The sequence below is a fragment of the Rhineura floridana genome, chromosome 3 (genome assembly GCF_030035675.1).
Source record: "Rhineura floridana isolate rRhiFlo1 chromosome 3, rRhiFlo1.hap2, whole genome shotgun sequence".
Lineage (NCBI taxonomy): Eukaryota > Metazoa > Chordata > Lepidosauria > Squamata > Rhineuridae > Rhineura > Rhineura floridana.
The window spans coordinates 211,618,024-211,632,119 of record NC_084482.1 but is presented as its reverse complement, the minus strand read 5'-3'; the positions used below and the strand labels follow the sequence as shown (position 1 = coordinate 211,632,119).

At 45.5% G+C, this 14,096-nt stretch overlaps 2 protein-coding genes across 2 annotated transcripts; both read left to right on the top strand.

Annotated features, from left to right (window-relative positions):
- Positions 1-284: 284 nt before the first annotated feature.
- Positions 285-867, top strand: LOC133378943 (zinc finger and SCAN domain-containing protein 31-like). The gene has a single exon (XM_061613556.1). The coding sequence runs from the start codon at positions 427-429 to the stop codon at positions 865-867; it is 441 nt and encodes a 146-aa protein (XP_061469540.1). The 5' UTR covers positions 285-426.
- A 339-nt stretch (positions 868-1,206) lies between these two features.
- Positions 1,207-7,972, top strand: LOC133381413 (zinc finger protein 345-like). Its single transcript, XM_061620504.1, has 4 exons — positions 1,207-1,285; positions 1,978-2,060; positions 2,313-2,439; positions 5,666-7,972. Exons 1-4 carry the CDS (start codon positions 1,231-1,233, stop codon positions 7,969-7,971), a joined length of 2,571 nt encoding a protein of 856 aa, XP_061476488.1. The 5' UTR covers positions 1,207-1,230; the 3' UTR covers position 7,972.
- Positions 7,973-14,096: the final 6,124 nt, after the last annotated feature.

Genomic DNA, 14,096 nt, shown 5'->3' with positions numbered 1-14,096 from the left:
TCTGTGTACAAAGCAGCTGCTCTACCACTGAGCTACAGCCTGTCTTCTGAAAGGGTCTCCCCTTTAGCTTGTTTTTAATTAAGAATAAGGGGGTAATGAGGATGATGCTGGTCCCTGGGTCCCTTTGGAGCTGCTGTCAGAGATCTGTCACCCATCCAGGGATCCATCTTCAGAGTAAGGCATAGGCCCCATCACTGGGTTTTTATCAAAGGTTATATGGTAGAAACAATAATCCTCACATTTCACTATTCTCACCCAGCACCTTTCCTGCTCTGCAAGCCTTCGGCCTCGGCATAGTGATCCCTGTTTGGCTTCGCTCATAGAATAAGTGGACCTGCTCCTTCTGAACGTGGCCTCAGAAGGCAGAAAACTATTCCCAGAAGCAGAGAAGGGATGAGGACCCCGTGAAAGGCCAAGAGATCAAAGATGGAACAGCAAGACCCAGCTACCCCTGAAGTAGGACATGACCCTGATGCCATCAAGATTGAGACCCATGCGGAGGAATTCCTGGGGGAAAATGTGCAGAAGATCTTGGGGGAGAATCCCCTCAGCTCAGATGTGCAGTGCCAGCAGTTCCGGCGTTTCCGCTACCAGGCAGCTGAGGGGCCCCGAGAGGCTTGCAGCCGACTCCACCTTCTTTGCCGTGAGTGGTTGAAGCCAGAGCGACACTCAAAGAACCAGATCGTGGACAAGGTGATCCTGGAGCAGTTCCTGGCTGTCCTGCCCCCAGAGATGGAGAGCTGGGTGAGGGAATGTGGGGCCGAGACCAGTTCCCAGGCGGTGGCCCTGGCAGAAGGTCTCTTGCTGAACGTGGCAGAGGACGAGAAGCAGGCAGAGCAGCAGGTAAGATGGCTGTCCCTGGTCTAGATGAAGCCTTCCAGATGTTGTTGAAGTAAAAGTCCTATAATCGCTGGCCATTCATGGTATTGTCTGGGGCTGATGTGAATTCGAGTCTGGTCCCATCTGAAGGGCACCACGTTGGCTACCCCAATATCAAGTATCTCTAAGAGTTTTGCATCTATCCTTCCTTTCTATATCAAATATTTATTTATTTATTTATAAAATAAATTAATTAAATAATAATAAAGGGTTTTGCATCTATCCTTCCTTTCTATATGAAATATTCCTGTGGTATTGCCTCTGTCACTCTTTTTCTAATTCTGCTCCCCATTATATGACTTGAGTTCTTATTATGCTTTTCAGGAAAAGGGTCTCTGTGCAGAAACAGGAATGGATTTCCCTGAGGCAGAGAGGACTCCATTGGACCCCAGGCAGAGGCCGCTGGGTAAAGATGAATGGGGCGTGTTTCCGTTTGGTCTGTCTCTGTTGATTTTGCCTGCGAGAACCAGTGTGATGTAGTGGTTAAGGGTTTGGACTACGACCTGGGAGACAAGGGTTGAAATCCCCACACAGCCATGAAGCTCACTGGGTGACCTTGGGCCAGTCGCTGCCTCTCAGCCCCAGAGGCAGGCAATCGTAACCCCCGTCTGAATACAGCTTACCATAAAAACCCTATTCATAGGGTCACCATAAGTCAGAATCGACTTGAAGGCAGTACAGTGGTTAAGGTGTTGGACTACGACCTGGGAGAGCAGGGTTCAGTCACTGCCCCTAAGTCCCAGAGGAAGTCAATGGTAAACCCTTTCTGAATACCGCTTACTATGAAAACCCTAAACACCATAAGTCAGGATCAACTTGAATTTCCATTTTCCACTCTTGTCTCCAGCCTTTTCCACAGCTCAGAAATGCTCCTACTTACATCGTAATTTTTTACGTGGGAACCATCACTTTGATTTCTGGCTTGGAGCTCAAATGAGGAGAGATGTTTTATCACACAACTGAAACATAAATTGTGCATAAATACCTGAAACTCACTCAGCTGAGAAGAACCCTTGTGCAGTTATACCTCTATGGTTTAATCTCTGACAATAGCATACGGTATACTAATGGCTTTTGGGCCCATTTTCTTTCTCACAGGGGATGGAATCATGTCAGCAAGACCTACTAAATCATATCCCCTTTCTGGTGGAGGAGAAGCTGTTGCTATCGCCCCAGATCAGGTAGGGGAAAGACTCAGAAGTGGGAAAGGCTGGGGGCAGCCTGGGTGCCTCTCTGTCCCTGGGTCTGAATGAATTTTCCTCCTCCTCTTTGCGTCTCCCAAAGCCACCTCAACAAAAGCTGTGAATGCCATTTAAGAAGGTTTCTGTCCTTAGAACAATGACCAGCCACCTCACCTTAACTACGTTTTCCACGTAGGTTGGAGATAATCTTTATGCTTGCTATGATGACAAATTGAATTATATTTCTTTTAGGATCCAGTGTCTTTGGAGGATGTGGCTGTGCAGTTCACGGAAGAGGAGTGGGCTTTGCTGAATCCTGACCAGAGAGCTCTGCATAGCGAAGTCATGGAGGGGATTTGTGGGACTCTGTCCTGTCTTGGTAAGGCAGGTTCCGTTGTAATTTGTTATGTGCCTTCAAGTCGATTACGACTTATGGCAACCCTATGAATCAACAACCTGCAGTAGCATCTGTTAAAAACCACCCTGTTCAGATCTTCCTTTATGCAATCAATCCATCTATTGTTTGGTCTTCCTCTTTTTCTATTCCCTGCTGTTTTCCCAGCATTATTGTCTTTTCTAGTGAATCATCTCTTCTCCTTATGTGTCCAAAGTATGATATCCTCAGTTTCATCATTTTAGCTTCTAGTGGTAGTTCTGGTTTAATTGTCTTTTTGCTGTCCAGGGTATTGGTCGTAATACCTGTTTTCAAATTCCATATTTCTATATTTAATGCACCCTAATATTCTGATGTACTGCCACCTATTTCAACAGGGATTCTTCATCTTCTGCAGATAACTTGAATGGACAGCCATCTATTCTCTCTGAACAGATCTCTAGTTATGCCCTTCTAAAACAATGGTCCAATTAGCTGGAATTTTTCACTAAAATGTTTCCCCAAGTGCTATAACACAGCATAGCTGAGCTCCATTTGAATTTCTAATATGGCCTACGAGGTGCAACATTTGGCATTCTGGGCTTTGGGGAGACACATCCAAAGCTTCCCTCCTAGTTTATCCTTTTTCCTAGACCTGGAGCAGAGTGGTGGCAGTGCATTATAGGATGTGGGGGAGAGGAGGACCATTTTAAGACTGGGGTAACCATCATGGTGTGCTCCACAGATTCCTGGACTCTCACTCCCATAAGCGGTGACCATTGTCCACGCTGACTGGGGCTGATGAGAATGAGATTCCAACAAACTCTGGAGAGCACCACGTTGTTATAGGGAAAGGGACTCAGACGGTAAGAAAAGCCTTCCCTATCATAGAATCATAGAATAGTAGAGTTGGAAGGGACCTACAAGGCCATCGAGTCCAACCCCCTGCTCAATGCAGGAATCCAAATCAAAGCATTCCCGACAGATGGCTGTCCAGCTGCCTCTTGAATGCCTCCACTGTCGGAGAGCCCACTACCTCTCTAGGTCATTGGTTCCATTGTCGTATGGCTCTAACAGTTAGGAATTTTTTCCTGATGTTCAGTCTTAATCTGGCTTCCCGCAACTTGAGCCCATTATTCCGTGTCCTGCACTCTCCAAGAAGAGATCTTGGCCCTCCTCTGTGTGACAATCTTTCATGTACTTGAAGAGTGCTATCATATCTCCCCTCAGTCTTCTCTTCTCCAGGCTAAACATGCCCAGTTCTTTCAGCCTCTCCTCATAGGGCTTGGTTTCCAGTCTCCTGATCATCTTTGTTGCCCTCCTCTGAACCTATTCCAGTTTGTTTGCATCCTTCTTGGTGCGGAGACTAGAACTGGACGCAGTACTCAGGATGAGGCCTAACCTGTGCTGAATAGAGGGGAAGTAATACTTCACGCAATTTGGAAACTATATTTCTCTTAATGCAGCCTACTACAGCATTTTCCTTTTTTGCAGCTACATCACACTGTTGGCTCATATTCAGCTTGTGATCAACCACAATTCCAAGATCTTTCTCACATGTCGTATTGCTGAGCCAGTCTTATAACTGTACAGTTGGTTTCTTTTTCCTAAGTGTAGAACTTTGCATTTATCCCTGTTGAATTTCATTCTGATGTTTTCAGCCCAATGCTCCAGCCTATCAAGGTCTCTTTGAATTTTGTTTCTGTCTTCCACAGTATTAGCTATGCCCCCCAATTTTTTATCAGCTGCAAATTTGATAAGCATGCTGTTACCGTGCACAAGCCTTTGTCAGTCGTTACCACTAAGATTACATCTCCCTCTCCCTTACGATTCAGTTTAAAGCCCTCCATGCTGTGGCCAAACACATTCTTCCCAGTCCTTGTGAGATGCAACCCATCACTTGCCAGCAGTCCATCTTCCAGGAAGCGTAGCTCATGGTCCCAGAATCCAAATCTCTCACGTCGGCACCACCTTCATAGCCATTCATTCACACGTTTTTATTTCCCTTTCTACTCCTCTGCTATATACTGGAAGGATGGATGAAAAAACTATCTGAGCCCCAAAGTCCTTGAGTTTCCTTCCCAGAGCTTCAAAGTCTGACATGATTTCTTCATAGCTCCGTTTGGCAGTATCGTTTGTTCCCATATGGATGAGGAGAAAGGGATACCTATTGGTGGGCTTGATGAGTGATGGCAACCCTTCCGTCACATCTCTAATCTGACATGCTCCTGAGCGCGCTGTAAGCTAAGCGGTTTGCCTGCATTAGTAGGCCATTAAGATACATTCTCGTCTTGTCCTTGATTGGCTTGTCGACAGTAGACTCCAAGCACCACATTCCTTTTATTACTTGCCCCATCAGTTTTAATGCAGATACTCTTGCTGGAGGTACCAATCTCATCTCCCTGTATTTCTGTGCAGGGATATATATTTTTAACATATAGCGCGAGTCCACTTCCCTTTTTATTCCTTCTGTTCTTTTTGAAAAAGACAATTTGTCTATTTTTATTGATTTCAAAGATGTACATCTCCATCTTATTCTGAACAAAAATTCACAAGGAGTATAAAAATGGTTAGAGATCAATACAAGATGCTAGAATCACAACATAATCAAAACAGCAGTACATGAATCAGCACAAAGAAACTTTAAGAGTCACAAGAAATACAAATATAGATGAGAACAATGTTAGAATCCCAGAGGTCTGACTCAGCAGCCCTGCCATAGTCATTGGCCAACTAATCCAGGAGTATTTGCTCTTACTGGCAGCACATCTGAGGGCTCTTTCTGAGGTCCTTTAAGTGCTGAAGTGGGGGATTCACCTTGGGACCTTCTCCTTGCAATGGACTTTGTCTGCCACTGAAGGATGGAGCCTCCCCTTTTCATTCTCTCACTTCACTTGCTCCAGAGTTCAGAAGAGAATATCTGCAGTTGCTTTATTTACCTTGTCAACTTTGTAGGCTAGGCCGAATGAGTGATTGGCCCAGGACCACCCAATGGGATTAACCTCTGACTGGGAGCTGAACCCAGATCACCGTGGTCCAAATCTGACAGTCTGTATCACTCCAATTGTCAGTGAATGCCAGACAACAGAGACTGTTCAACCTGGAGTAAGATCCGTCTTTCATCTAAGTCCTGTCAATTTTTCCTTTATCACAAAAGTTATTTGGGATTGTTCAGTGATTTGAGGATCCATTTCTTCCCTCATGGTCTTATCAGTTTCTCTCTTCCTTGCAGAAGATGGTGAGTGGAAAGCCAAGAGGAAGGGAGAACTATGTGGGCAAGAGAGATGGAAAAGAGACAGATCTGAAAAGAGGGAAGAGCAGAGAAGGAAACCTGAAGCAGAAGAGAAAAGAAGGAATAAATCTTGCGCTTCTCAGGTCAGTGGCTACCATAAAACTGCCATCCGAGAAAAAACAGATCAAGGAAGAAAAAGAAATAAATATTTTCATTGTTCGAAAAGTCTGAATTCTAAAAGAAAGTGTAAAAAAGCCCACTACAATAACCAGAAAAGGGAGAAAGCATATCAATGTTTGGAATGTGAAAGGAGGTTTAGCTGCAAGGCAAGTCTCATTTTGCATCAAAGAATGCACACCGGTGAGAAACCATATAAGTGCTTAGAATGTGGAAAGAGCTTCTGTCAGAATAGCAATCTGACTTCCCATCAAAGAATTCACACTGGAGAGAAACCATATAAGTGCTTGGAATGTGGAAAGAGCTTTCGTCGGAAGATACATCTGAATTTCCATCAAAGAATTCACACTGGGGAGAAACCTTTTAAGTGCTTGGAATGTGGAAAGAGCTTCCACTGGAAAAACTTACTCACTGCCCATCAAAGTATTCACACTGGAGAGAAACCATATAAGTGCTTGGAATGTGGAAAGAGCTTTCGTCGGAAGATACATCTGAATTTCCATCAAAGAATTCACACTGGGGAGAAACCTTTTAAGTGCTTGGAATGTGGAAAGAGCTTCCACTGGAAAAACTTACTCACTGCCCATCAAAGTATTCACACTGGAGAGAAACCATATAAGTGCCTAGAATGTGGAAAGAGCTTCTGTCAGAATAGCAATCTGACTTGCCATCAAAGAATTCACATGGGGGAGAAACCTTTTAACTGCTTGGAATGTGGAAAGAGCTTCCATCAGAAGATACATCTGACTTTCCATCAAAGAATTCACATGGGGGAGAAACCTTTTAAGTGCTTGGAATGTGGAAAGAGCTTCAACTGGAAAAACTTACTCACTGCCCATCAAAGTAATCACACTGGAGAGAAACCGTATAAATGCTTGGAATGTGGAAAGAGCTTCAGATGGGAAGTGCAATTCACTGCCCATCAAAGAACTCACACTGGGGAGAAACCATATAAGTGCTTAGAATGTGGAAAGAGCTTCAGTAGGAAACAGCAACTCACTGCCCATCAAAGTATCCACACTGGGGAGAAACCATATCAGTGCTTAGAATGTGGAAAGAACTTCAGTAGGAAACAGCAACTCACTGCCCATCAAAGTATTCACACTGGGGAGAAACCATATCAGTGCTTAGAATGTGGAAAGAGCTTCCGTCAGAAGACAAATCTGACTTTCCATCAAATAATTCACACTGGGGAGAAACCATATCAGTGCTTAGAATGTGGAAAGAGCTTCCGTCAGAAGACAAATCTGACTTTCCATCAAAGAATTCACACTGGGGAGAAACCATATAAGTGCTTAGAATGTGGAAAGAGCTTCAGTAGGAAAAACCAACTCACTGCCCATCAAAGAATTCACACCGGAGAGAAACCATATAAGTGCTTAGAATGTGGAAAGAGCTTCAGTAGGAAACAGCAACTCACTGCCCATCAAAGTATTCACACTGGGGAGAAACCACATAGATGCCTGGAATGTGGAAAGTGCTTTACTAGAAATTTCTCTCTAACTTTGCATCAAAGAATTCACACCGGAGAGAAACCATATAAGTGCTTAGAATGTGGAAAGAGCTTCAGTAGGAAAAACCAACTCACTTCCCATCAAAGTATTCACACTGGGGAGAAAACGTATAAATGCTTGGAATGTGGAAAGAGCTTCTTTTGCAAAGAGCAACTCTCTCCCCATCAAAGAATTCACACCGGAGCGAAAGCATATAAGTGCTTAGAATGTGGAAAGAGCTTCAGTAGAAAACAGAAACTCACTGACCATCAAAGTATTCACACTGGGGAGAAGCCATATAAGTGCTTAGAATGTGGAAAAAGCTTCCACCAGAAGATAAATCTGACTTCCCATCAAAGAACTCACACTGGGGAGAAACCATATAAGTGCTTAGAATGTGGAAAGAGCTTCCGTTGGAAACAGCAACTCACTCCTCATCAAAGTATTCACACTGGGGAGAAACCATATAAGTGCTTAGAATGTGGAAAGAGCTTCAGTAGGAAACAGCAACTCACTGCCCATCAAAGTATTCACACTGGGGAGAAACCGTGTAAGTGCTTAGAATGTGGAAAGAGCTTCATTTGCAAAGAGCAACTCACTCCCCATCAAAGAATTCACAGAGGAGAGAAACCATAGAACTGCTTGGAACATGGAAAGAGCTTCAGAAGTAGCTTAAGTCTTTAATGTCATGAAAGATTTCAGAAATGGGGAAACCATATTATGAGTGATGAACAGGGGGTTGCCCACCTGTTGCCTGTGAGTGTTTTGGAGGCCTGCAAAGCCCTTCAGTGGCACCCCAGCAAATTGCCAAGAGTCTTTATAATACATGCTATTTATTCATCTCTTGCACACTACAACTAATAAAATGTAGTCAGTGACCTTATTATAGAAACAGAAAAATAGGGATACATATCAGCATGAAAGAAGTTGCTGGAAATCCAATTAACATCATTGTATAAGACTGTGAAGGCACATGTTAGTTAAAACAGGTTACAATAGTTGAAGCCCTTTTTGTGTGGGGGTGTGTATGGTGTGAGTGTGTGTTGTGGGGGGTTGCATCATGTGCCTGGGAGAGAGGAGTCAAAGTCGACTGGGAAGATTTGAGGTGGCCCCAATTAGTGTAGTGACGGGTAGAGGGAGATATGACGCTGTGTGGAGGACTTGCCAGGTGAGGGGAACTCGGCCCAGGCAGTTAACGGCTGTGCTGGGTTCTGGTCCTCCACACACCCACAGGTTTGTTGGTTGCCCTATCAGCCGGCTCTCCGATCTCCAGATGCTGCTCCTAAATGCCAGATCGGTGCATAATAAGAGCTCTCTCATCCACGATTTAATTGTGGATGAGGCAGCTGATCTGGCATGTATAACTCAGAACTGGGTGGGTGAGCAGGGAGGAGTTAGTCTCTCCCAGCTGTGCCCACCGGGGTACTTGGTTCAGCATCAGGGTAGATCTGAGGGCCGGGGAGGGGGGGTTGCTGTGGTGTATAGGAGTTCCATCTCTCTCTCCAAGCACCATGTCCATGCAACTACTGGTCTGGAGTGTTTGCACCTTGTGTTGGATCAGGGGGACAGATTGGGGATTCTGTTGGTGTGCCGCCCACCCCGCTGCCCAACAGACTCCCTAACTGAGCTGACGGAGGTGGTCTCGGCTGTATTGTTGAGATCACCCAGACTGTTGGTGCTGGGGGATGTCAACATCCACGCCGAGGCCGCCTTATCTGGGGCGGCTCAGGACTTCATGGCTTCCATGACAACCATGAGGCTGTCCCAATATGCTACTGGCCCAACACACGTGGTAGGGCATACTCTAGACCTGATTTTTGCAACTGGACATGGAGATGGTGATCTGAATGTAGGGAGTCTTACATCAGCCCCTTTGTCATGGACAGATCACCGCTTGTTGAGGTTTAGACTTACAGCGGCTTTTCCCCTCTGCAAGGGTGGAGGACCCATTAAGATGGTCCGGCCCGGAGACTAATGAATCCGGATGGTTTTCAAAAGGCTCTAGGGAGTTTTCCGGCTGATAGGGCTGGCGCTCCTGTCGAAACCCTGGTCGAACTATGGAATGCTGAAATGACCTGGGCAGTTGACATGATCGCTCCTGTGCGCCCTCTCCTATGTAGAGCTCATTCAGCTCCATGGTATACTTCAGAGCTGAGAGCAATGAAACAGAATAGGAGACGGCTTGAGTGCAGATGGAGACAAAGTTATCAGAGGGCTATTACATTCTGGCCCTAGGGACACGGTAGAACTATCCGAAGCACGCTGTAATGAATTTGCTAGGCACTTCCAGGATAAAATCTCTTGCATCCGTCAAGACTTGGACGCCAGTGTTATAGCAGTTGAATCAAATGAGGTATCCGGAGCACAGCCTGGTCATGATTTTTTGGATGAGTTTCAATTGGTGCAGCTTGAGGACGTTGACAAGGTGCTTGGACAGATGCGTGCAACCTCTTCTGTTCTGGATCCGTGCCCCTCTTGGCTTATAAAAGCTAGCAGGGATGGAACAGCCGGCTGGGCCAGGGAAGTGATTAATGCCTCACTGTGTGAGGGAGAGGTCCCTGGCTGCCTAAAGGCAGCGGTAGTGAGACCACTTTTGAAGAAATCTTCCCTGGACCCAGAAAATCTTAATAATTACAGGCCGGTAGCAAATGTCCCATTCCTGGGCAAGGTCCTAGAAAGAGTGGTTGCAGACCAGCTCCAGACACTCTTGGATGAGACCGATTATCTGGATCCATTTCAATCGGGTTTCAGGCCCGGTTTTGGCACGGAGACGGCCTTGGTCGCCCTGTATGATGACCTTTGTCGGGAGAAAGACAGGGGAGTGTAACTCTGTTGATTCTCCTTGATCTCTCAGCGGCTTTTGATACCATCGACCATGTTATTCTTCTGGGGAGACTTGCGGATTTGGGAGTTGGAGGTACTGCTTGGCAGTGGTTCTGCTCCTACTTGGCGGGTCGTCTCCAGAAGGTAGTGCTTGGGGAGCATTGCTCGGCACCCTGGGCTCTCCAATATGGAGTTCCACAGGGGTCAGTTCTGTCCCCCATGCTCTTTAACATCTACATGAAGCCGCTGGGTGCTGTCATCAGGAGTTTTGGAGTGCGTTGTCACCAGTATGCTGATGACACGCAGCTCTACTTCTCCTTTTCATCCTCATCAGGTGAGGCTGTCAAGGTGCTGAACCGATGCCTGGCTGCGATAATGGACTGGATGAGAGCGAATAAATTGAAGCTCAATCCAGACAAGACTGAGATGCTGTTAGTAGGCGGTTCCCCTGACCAGATGGTGGATGTGCAACCTGTCCTGGATGGGGTTGCACTCCCTCTGAAGGAGCAGGTTCGTAGTTTGGGAGTTCTTTTAGAACCATCCCTGTCATTGAAGGCTCAGGTAGCCTCGGTGGCACGGAGTGCTTTCTGCCAGCTTCGGCTGGTGGCCCAAGTACGCCACTATCTGGACAGGGGAAACCTTGCTTCAGTTGTCCATGCCCTGGTAACCTCTAAATTAGACTACTGCAATGCACTCTACGTGGGGCTGCCCTTGAAGACGGTTCGGAAACTGCAGCTCGTGCAAAATGCGGCGGCCAGACTGATAACCGGGACCAGGCGGTCTGAACATATAACACCGATTCTGGCCCGCTTGCACTGGTTGCCTATATGTTTCCGGGCCCGATTCAAAGTGCTGGTTTTAACCTATAAAGCCTTGTACGGCATGGGGCCACAATATCTGATGGAACGCCTCTCCCGATATGAACCTACCCGTACACTGCGCTCCTCCGGGTGCCTACTCAGAGAGAAGCCCGGAAGGTGACAACAAGAAAAAGAGCCTTCTCAGTGGTGGCCCCCGAACTATGGAATATTCTTCCTGATGAGGTACGCCTGGCACCAACATTATTATCTTTTCGGCGCCAGGTAAAACCTTCCTCTTCTCCCAGGCATTTTCAGCATTTTAGTAGTATTTAATATGCATTTTAGTATCTGTTTAATTATGTTTTAATTTTTGATATCTTTAACTTATTTTAAATTGCTTAATATGTGGTTTTAATTGTATGTTAGATGTTTTTACCTGTTGTGAGCCGCCCAGAGAGCTTCGGCTATGGGGCGGTATAAAAATTTAATTAATAATAATAATAATAAGGACCGAGTTAACTTCTTAAGTCATGTCACAAAGCCAGAGTTACAGAGTACATGGAAATACATGTCACGATACATCACTCATCAGATGCCATGGATGGAATAGATGTGAGGGTTCCCTCCTGCTTTCTTTGACCCCACCCCCACTTCAACAGAGCCAAGGGGGTCCTGCATGCTATAGAACTGGCCTTTTATACACCCTATTTACAAAGGGATGGCTTGTTCCCATGGCTTTATTAATTTTGCTACCCACTAGAGTAGAAATTTTGGAAATTTGCATTTGCTGCCTCCCGGAAGCACTCCATATCTTCTTCTCACTTACTGGTGACAGTTCATGTAACATATTGGCTGTCTGCTCAGAGATTGTATCTTGTACCGTACTCTGCTTTATAAGGAAACAATGCTTAGTCTAGAAGGGAGGGTTCAAGAAACCCATTTTCAAAAGAGAACTTTCTTCCTCTGTGTAAACTACCAGCGAAGCCATTAAAAGCTTATGTAAATAATTTCAGCACATTATATGCACATTTTAAGCCATTATTTGGGCTATCTCTTTATTTATTAGTTGATGTATATCCCATCCTTCCTCCCAGCAGGAGCCCAGGGCAGCAAACAAGGCACTAAAAACATTTTAAAACATCATAAAAACAAAACTTGAAATACATTAACACTAAACAGCGTTAAAAACATCTAAAAAAAAAATTTTTAAAGGTTAAAAACATTATCGAAAAATAAGCAATTCTGACACAGAGACAGAAAGGGATAGCTCTCAACTTAAAACGCTTGTTGAAAAAGAAAAGTCTTCAAAAGGCGCCAAAAAGATAGGAGAGATGGCACCTGTTTAATATTCAAAGGGAGGAAATTCCACAGGGTAGGTGCTGCCACACTAAAGGTCCGTTTCCTATATTGCACAGAATGAACCTCCTGATAAGATGGTATCTGCAGGAGGCCCTTGTGAGGCGTCCTTCCCTGGCTCTCCCTGTCAGGTTCCTACCTGCTCGTGGTTACTGCCTGTCACTAGGCACCACCAGGGACTCCACAAGTCCGGCCCGCTCTCCCTTATGGTTTCTCTCCCCACTCTAGCACAGATCTCAACAGATCCCCCTGCTAGGCAACCACCAGTAACGTCCCAATACTAGTATTCCCAGATACTCTGAATACTGGTATTGTTATTCTCTTCACCGCTGCCACCATTTGTTACAGTTCCCCTTCAGCCTTGATCATTACCTTACCCTCCCTTCTGGTCTGTGAAACCCCAGCCAAGGATCAGGCCTTTGGTAAACCAAATTAAGTATTTATTACAGATAACAAAGCTAACAAGATTAACAAGATTTCTTCTTAAGGCACATAAGCATATGGTTTTACTCAATACTAATCCGAACTCCACCTCCCTCCTGGTAAACAATTCTCTAAACCCCACCAAGCAACCCACTCAGTTCTCTTCTCCCCCCAGATTCCACTCTCACTCCTCCCTTTATACATTCAGCCATTTTAAACACTCAGCCAATCATCTCGCATTCTACTGCCCATTCACTCCCCCTCTTTCACTCCACTTACCATGTATCTTCTAAAACAACAACACTTACCATATATACATTAATATAGGAACATCACATTTCCCCCCCCCCCTTAAACAACAGCAGAGTATTATTCCTGTTCCAGGATTTATACGTCGCGTTAACAAATAAAAGTCTCTATGGGGAAAATGTCTTTCTTTGTTCCTCTGTCTGGTCACGTCACTGCAGTCCCAGCCACTTGCCTGGAAAGTCCATCGGCCAGTACGTTGTCCTTGCCTTTTATGAACTGGAAGTCCACTTGATAGTCCTGTAGGGCCCAGGACCACCTCTGCAGCATAGTGTTATGGTTTTTCATAGTCTGCAACCATAACAAGGCCCGATGATCCGTAGTCACTGTGAATCTTCGTCCCCACACGTATGGGTGCAACTTGTTCAGTCCCCACACGACCGCTAGGCACTCCTTCTGGACCGACGAATAGTTTTTCTCCCTCGGCGTCAGCTTGCGACTCAGGTACGCCACTGGATGTCTGGTGCCTTCTCTCTCCTGTAGCAAGACGACTCCCAGCGCCAGGTCCGACGCATCTGTAGCCACGATGAATGGTTTCTCATAGTCTGGTGCTATTAATATGGGTCCTTGGCACAGGGCTTGCTTCAGTAGATCAAAAGCCTTCTGACATTCATCCGTCCATACCACACGTTCAGAACACTTTGTTAATTCATACAAGGGGGTTGCTATTTCCCCAAAATTTCTCACAAACTTCCTATAAAATCCAGCCACACCCAGAAATGCCCTTACTTGTTTTTTGGTTAAGGGGATCGGCCACGCTTGTATTGCCTCCACCTTGCTCCATAAGGGGGTGATTTTCCCACTCCCCACCTTATGTCCTAAATAGATTACTTCCTTTAGTCCAAACTGGCATTTCTTAGCTTTTATTGTGAGGCCTGCTTTTCTTAAGGCCTCCAATACTGTTGTCAGGTGTTGGACATGCTCAGGCACCGACTTGCTAAAACTGGCCACGTCATCGATATAGGCCACTGCAAAATCTGACATGCCTCGCAACACAGTATTGATTAGCCTCTGAAATGAACTTGGTGAGTTCCTTAGTCCCATGGGTAAGGT

Excerpts from the sequence above, each read along its gene's own strand:
- LOC133378943 (XM_061613556.1), top strand. The coding sequence starts at position 427 with ATGGAACAGCAAGACCCAGCTACCCCTGAAGTAGGACATGACCCTGAT.
- LOC133381413 (XM_061620504.1), top strand. The coding sequence starts at position 1,231 with ATGGATTTCCCTGAGGCAGAGAGGACTCCATTGGACCCCAGGCAGAGG. Across the intron at positions 1,286-1,977 it reads CCCCAGGCAGAGGCCGCTGG|GGGATGGAATCATGTCAGCA; the intron begins GTAAAGATGAAT and ends TCTTTCTCACAG. Across the intron at positions 2,440-5,665 it reads TGGGACTCTGTCCTGTCTTG|AAGATGGTGAGTGGAAAGCC; the intron begins GTAAGGCAGGTT and ends TCTTCCTTGCAG.